We start from the raw sequence: 7098 nt of genomic DNA on the forward strand, positions 1-7098 counted from the left end.
AAAACCTAAAAGATTTTCAATATTGATATGACAAAGACTTGCGTAATAACTTAAGACAGAAGGTCCCTTAAGTAGGGGCTAAATAAATTAATCGACTTGGTATTAGGTACATGGATCTCACAACTTTTTACGGTAGAAAAACTGAGCTGCGAGACTTGGGTTTTTTACAGCACGTTTTTTATGGCATTTATCTAATATTATAAATGCCATTAAAAACATGCTGTAAAAAACCCAAGTCTCGCAGCTCAGTTTTTCTACCGTAGGATTATAATTTCCGATCTGTTTACTCAATAATCAAGCGTTTTATTATATATTTTTTATTAAACACATTCTAGACTATGTTATTTTGTTAAAGACACAACTCAAGACATGCCGTATAGTATAATTGAATGCCTTGTCTACCATAGAGCATCCACATACACTATATACCTTAATATAGGTTATATATATATAAACATATAATAGCGGTTGAAAATATAATAAATTATACTCAAATATATATAAATTATAACATTATAATATATAAATATATAAAAATTATAACATTTCTCAAGAATTACTCTAGCTATTGGTGAATACTGCATGAAAATCCGTGCAGTAGTTGAGTTTATCGCGAAAAGACATACCGACGCGGTAGAGGTATGTTTTACTCACTCCTACTTTTATGTAAGGATAATTATAAATAAATAATATAAGAAAATGATGTCTAATTCTGTGAATATTACCCCCAGCCACAGGCATCCTGCGGACTCTGCAGTGCGACCCGAACGTGACGGCCGACCTGGTGCCGGTGGACCACGTGGTCAACTGTCTCGTCGTCGCCGCTCAGAAAGTCAACGCTGCATATCAAACAAGGTAAATTATCATCATCATCTGCAGCCCTCCGTGACCCACTGCTGGGCGTAGGCCCCCTTCCGTCTCCGCCAACCATCTCTGTCCTGCGCCATCCTTATCCAGTTGTGTTGCCAGCAAAAAAAAATCGAGGTAAATAGGTACAGCCTATTATTACCGCAATTATATTTATTTTTTATTTAGAATATAATAGAATAATTGTTTATTCGAAGTAAACTAAAACATACACAAGTAATTTAAAGTAAATACAAACAAAATAACAAGAAACAAAACAAAAAAAATATCCTGTCTGCGTTACAGCTGTTCGAAAAAGGACAAATCAAAATCAAAAATCAAATCAAATCATTTATTCAGAAATTAGGCTTTCACAGGCACTTTTTCACGTCATATTCTAAACTAAATGATGTTTACCAAAGCTAAAAACTACTAGCATTTCGGAACGACCACTGCTAGAAGAAATGCCGAAAGAAACTCATTCGAACAGTGTTGGTCCCTATCATGCCAGAAGGGCTTACCATTTTTTAAATATAAATATATGTATAATTGACATGACTCAGCAATCACTTTACTGATGGAATGTTGACCATGTCATGACCCGAAAGATTATATACTATATTAGATACCTAATAGAGGTGTCTAATTCATCCTATGCTAGATATAGGTGTTATGCTTAATCCTTACATATTATAAAAAGATTTCGCGTATGCGTGTATGTGAGCGCGATAATCTCAAAAACTAACGTGACAGTTTTGTGTACGTTTTTAAATACAAGGTACTTAATACAAAATATAGTACAAGGCTATCATGTATATCTCAATGTGTCCGAAATTATTAGACCAAATCAAAATTAATGTACCTATGATGAATAACCGTCGGCGGTATAAAAAAGACTATTTTTCGGTTCCACCGTGTAAGACCAGATTGGGTAAGTATGCACCTATGTCAAGATTTATATCAACTTTTAATAATTGGCATAAAATTTGCGATTTAGATATATTTCATGATATACGCCTAAAATGATGAAGAACAAAATTTTACAAAATTGAAACCATACTTAAAAATAAAAATCTAAAATTAAATTCCAATAGTTGTTAAATCGTTGATTTTATTGATTATACTAGATATCTAAGTACATAGCTATACTAGGTATATATTTTATTGCATGTGAAAGTATCAACGTAATCAAAGTTGTAGCGAATGCCGTGCACGTCTGTAAAAGATGTTAACATTAGAACTAGACTTAAGATTTAATGTAAAAATGTAATGCATATGTTTATATTGTTGATGTGCCAATAAATAAATAAATAGATAGTGTGTTTCCCGAGGTAGATAATTTGGTGTGATTTAAACCAAGTCAAGCCGCGACGGGCCACTAGTATACAAGTTATCATCTATGTCGATTAAGAAGACCCCTGTTGGTCATAGCGCTCTCAGGCTGACCAAAAACTTGACCTTGTGTTTATAATCACTACATAGTATCGCAAAGTGCTTCCCACTGTTTGTCTGTGCCTATGTACGCTTACATCTTCAAAACTACGCAATGGATTTTGATGCTGTATAGATAGTAACTTAAGTACTGATTCCTGTGGAAGGTTTATAGGAAACCGGAACGGGTCTCTTAGTAACAAATCAATACTAATATCATCTTTCACGGCTGAACCGCTGGATCGATTTTGATGAGATTTGGTATGCATGTACTTAAAGACACCCTTCAAACGTAGGCTACTTTATTTTGTCAAAATTTTGTAAGTAATAAAGTATTCTATTCCTTCCAGTAAACCACCTCAAGAACCACCAATCTTCAATTACGTGAGTTCGACGGAGAATAGAATGACATGGGGAGATTTTATGCGACAGAATATCGCTAGACTCGATAAAACGCCATTTTCCAACGCCATCTGGTGAGCAAATGTGTCTGTCATGGTCGAAGCTATCTATCTCCCTCAGTCACAAAACTGACGGGTGGATTCTCATGCGGTTTTCATCAATAGATAGTGTGTTTCCAGCGGACTGCTAGTCCATACTAATATTATAAACATAAAAGTTTTGTATTTTTGTTTGTAATGGATAAACTCAAAAACCACTGGGCAGATTTTGATGAAAATTGGCACAGAAATAGGCGAAACCTTCAGGTTTTATCCGAGCGAAGCCGGGGCTAGGGGCTAGTATAAGACAAATTTATTATAAAATATCTGATCCTTTATTCTTAAGATACTTATGACGACCTAGATGGCGCAGTGGTAAAGTTGCTTCCGAACCGAGAGATCCCGGGTTCGATCCCCGGTCGGGTCATGATGTCATGATCGTAAAATTATAAATAAATATATAGGGACAAATTGAGTTAGCTTCAATTCGAAACTTGTGTCATGGGATACAAACTCAACGATACTATATTCTATATAGTAGATACACATCAAACACATTACACAGGTAAACATCCAAGACTCAGGTCAAGCTGAAAAAAGCCATATATATATATATATATATATATATATATATATATATATATTTATAAAATATAGTATCGTCGAGTTATAATCCCATAACACAAGTTTCAAACTTACTATGGGGCTGGCTCACTAAATCCCAAGCATAATTTCATAGAATTTCAAGAAGTGGGGTCTCAGAGGCCACAGGCACATGGCTCAATCTGTGTGATTTGCCCTCATATATTTATTGACGTATTTATGTGAGTAACTCCCGATGATCACCGGCCCGCAGGTACCTGTCGCTGCGGCTGACGCGCTCGGGCGCGCGGCACCGCGTGTACTCGCTCCTGCTGCACCTGCTGCCCGCCGCGCTCGCGGACGCGCTCGCGTTCTGTCTGGGGAAGAAGCCGAAGTAAGTTGCCTTCATTAATAGACAGCGAGAAAAATCTTCTCGCGTAACTGATTAGGTAAATATGTATGCCCTACCAAAGTAACCAAACTCACCTAACCAGGTTACGTGAGATTTTCTTGCTTGTTTGATAAATCGCTGTGAAAGATTTTTCTCTCTTTTGTAGATCAAATTGTTTTCAAATAAGATTATTTCCTTGACCGAACGTGTAAAGTGAGCGAGGACCGAGGACCGAACGAACGTCAACTAAGATTGGGATAGAATTTATAGTTTATACCTTCATCACAAGATCGTTACGTTATTTGATTGTAGAATGCTGAAGGTGTACCGGAAAGTCCACAAGCTATCCTCAGTGCTGTCGTATTTCTGCACAACAGAACTCACCTTTTGCAACAGGAATACTCGCCAGCTATGGGAGTCCACATCTGATGAGGACAAGAAGGTAACTATGCATATTCTTCTGTATTCCATTCTTCTATCATTTAAGCGAGCGCTTCTATCACATTTCTTTCGGGTATATTATTGCTAACACATGTGCGTGTGGTCTGAGGGCCCACTTCTTGAAATTCTATGAAATTATGCTTGGGATTTAGTGAACATTCCAAAAGTATTAGTTGGAATTAGATTTTGTGAAAGCCAAAGAAGCGAGTTACGATGTTTTACGAAAGGCCCTCAGTCCTCATAGTGTCGTCTGAGGGCCCACCTGTATCTCAAAAACTATACACTGGTGTAAGATTTTACTTAAGTCGCCTAAATGGCATCTGACATGACTTACCGAAATCTAGTTGCAAGCAGTCGCACGTCACACTAAACTGTTAACCAATGTGCAGGTTTCCTCACGATGTTTTACTTAACCGGAAGGTTAAGTAAAACATTAAAGGTGTGGGCAAGTGGTGGAGTATTAATGCGGCATGTGTAGGATTCGAACCTGGGTCTTTTCGATCACAGGAGGACGGCCTTCGAATGAATCTTCGCTTGAATAAGATCCGGTATTAGCAATAATAAATTCGATAAAACAACAATAGTGAGACACAACCACAGTGTAGATTTAAGGGAAAATTAAAATTATGAAAAAATATATTCATTAATTTCGAACAGAATCCATAGTAAATGTTGGTAACTATTTAATATGATACTAGTTACTTGTTTCCATTACATTGTTCCCATCAAAACAAAATTAAATCAAATCATCTTTATTGTGGATCACCGGTAAAAAAATAGGTCTTACGATATTTTAGCACAGCCATGTCCCGCCCAAACGGACATAAAATAATTTTATATAACACAATAATTACTACATCGTAATTCATATTACCATCCTGCTCCAGATATTCCCGTTCAGCATGAGGGACGTGAATTGGGACGAGTTCTTCGAGGAGTACATAGTCGGCATGCGACGGCATCTGTTCAAAGATGGAGACGATACATTACCCCAAGCGAGAATCAAGTGGAAAAGGTGATTTATATATCTCTCTCTCTCTCTCTATTTATTTATTTTTTTTTCACAAATTAGACCTTCACATGCACTTTTTCACGTCATATTCTGAATTAGATAATGTTTACCGAAGCTACAAATTACTGGCATTTCGGAACTGGCATACGAAATAAATGCTGTAAGAAACTCATTTAAATAATGTCGGGCCCTATCATGCCAGAAGGGCTTAACGTTTTTTTTTTAATATAAATTAATATATATTTTTCTCAGTAACACTGCTCTCACACTACTTTTTTTAACAATCTAAATTTTTTTTTCCAGATTGTACTATCTACACCAGATAGTGAAAATCCTTTTCTGCGCGCTCGCGGTCTACGCTCTATGGTCAATATTCTTGCGTCTATGGTAGATATATACAAAGATTTTGTAAATAATCGGTTACCAAGTCAATATAGTTAGTAGGTACGAATAACGAAGGGTCTTTTACCTATTAAGTTTCATTTTTAATCGACTTTAGTGCCCCTTGGTTGGGTGATCAATCGACAAGACGTGATCTATTCCCATTTCACATTTTATTCATTTCACGGTCGCTTTATCACTGAATTAGGTACCGGATCCGTCGCTGACTTATTAGATTCAGTGCTGACTCACCGGATTCCTTAGGTCGGAGTAAAACTTTTTGAGTAAAACCGGTTCTGACTTACCAGATCTGGTCTTAACTTACTAAATACGGTAAGATAGGACCGGTTCCGGTGAGACACCTATGGAATTATGTCCTAGTTCACATAAGATCTTGTCCTAACTTACCGGATACGGATCGGTAAACTTTTACCGGATTCCGGTAAGTTTTTATCGGATTCCGGTAAGTATTTACCGGATTCCGGTAAGTTGTTACCGAACTAACTTAGGATCCGGTCCTGACTTACTGGATCCCATCTTATATTACTCTACCGGATCACTTTGGGTAGCGATCGCTAGGTACGTTTGGTGTCTTAGTGAGAAAAAGACTAAATAATGACACTTTTCTTATTATAAATACGAATACGTTGAACTTATTAAGGGAAGTGAAGTATTATTAACAAGTGTATAATACCCTTATTACATTGTTTATTATTAAAAAAAAAAAATATATAACAAATAACCTAAGCAGTGCGTATATTAAAACCAATGCCTATTTTCATATTTCTATGTAAAAAAAAAAAGTTATTTGTACATATATGCCGAAGACAGACTAGGCGACGGTAAAATTGATACGAATTTCGAAAATCACTGACACTTTTTTAAATAAGTACTTATATAAAAAATATGTGATGTCATCTAAACCTATAGACTTTATCCTGTTCCACTTCTTGCTGATAAAGTAACTGAAAACCTTTAAATATCGAAGAGCCTTAAAATTTGCGCTTAAAATTGTTGAATAGTGGAAGGCCAACTGGCAAATATCTTCAGATATACTGATCTAGCAGTTAATTTATTTTTCAGATTACAATATGATGTTTTATCAGAAAGTGGTGAAACATGTCTTGAAAATGAAAAAAATCATGCAAGCATAACAAAAAAAGAACTGTAATTTAAAATATTGCTCAATTTTTATTCTTTCACACCAAAATTATATTATAAGATGATAACTATTATTATTTTTATCGGAACTTTTGTTTATGGTTGGTTTGTGCTATAGTTTTTCTTGTATCCTTTGATTTTCACTAAAATTTCTTTCCGGATATATCATTTTACGAAAAACTATAGTTCATCCCTTATTCAAGATTGTACCAAAATGTTAAAGGCAGGCGCAGACCTAATGCATATGTACAAGATTATTATAAAGTCTATGCATGCGTTAACATTTCCATTCAATAAACGTGCACGCATACCTACGCATTAGGTTTGCACCGACCTTAAATGTCGGTAATAGTAACAGTATATAATGTATTATTGTATAAATATTATAAATAAACGAACATTTATTTTAAATA

At 35.6% G+C, this 7098-nt stretch overlaps 1 protein-coding gene across 3 annotated transcripts in view; it reads left to right on the top strand.

Moving 5' to 3' along the window:
• The window catches only part of LOC128681849 (fatty acyl-CoA reductase wat-like), a 28637-nt gene extending 21539 nt beyond the window's left edge, over positions 1-7098 (top strand). For all 3 annotated transcript variants that reach the window (XM_053766087.2, XM_053766089.2, XM_053766088.2), the window contains exons 9-14: positions 732-855; positions 2628-2753; positions 3574-3693; positions 4003-4132; positions 5019-5146; positions 5447-7098. In XM_053766087.2, the coding sequence (XP_053622062.1) occupies positions 732-855; positions 2628-2753; positions 3574-3693; positions 4003-4132; positions 5019-5146; positions 5447-5534 (716 nt within the window). In that variant the 3' untranslated portion in view covers positions 5535-7098. The remainder of the gene's footprint in view (positions 1-731; positions 856-2627; positions 2754-3573; positions 3694-4002; positions 4133-5018; positions 5147-5446) is intronic.

Source organism: Plodia interpunctella, chromosome 28 (genome assembly GCF_027563975.2).
Source record: "Plodia interpunctella isolate USDA-ARS_2022_Savannah chromosome 28, ilPloInte3.2, whole genome shotgun sequence".
Classification (NCBI taxonomy): Eukaryota; Metazoa; Arthropoda; class Insecta; order Lepidoptera; family Pyralidae; genus Plodia; species Plodia interpunctella.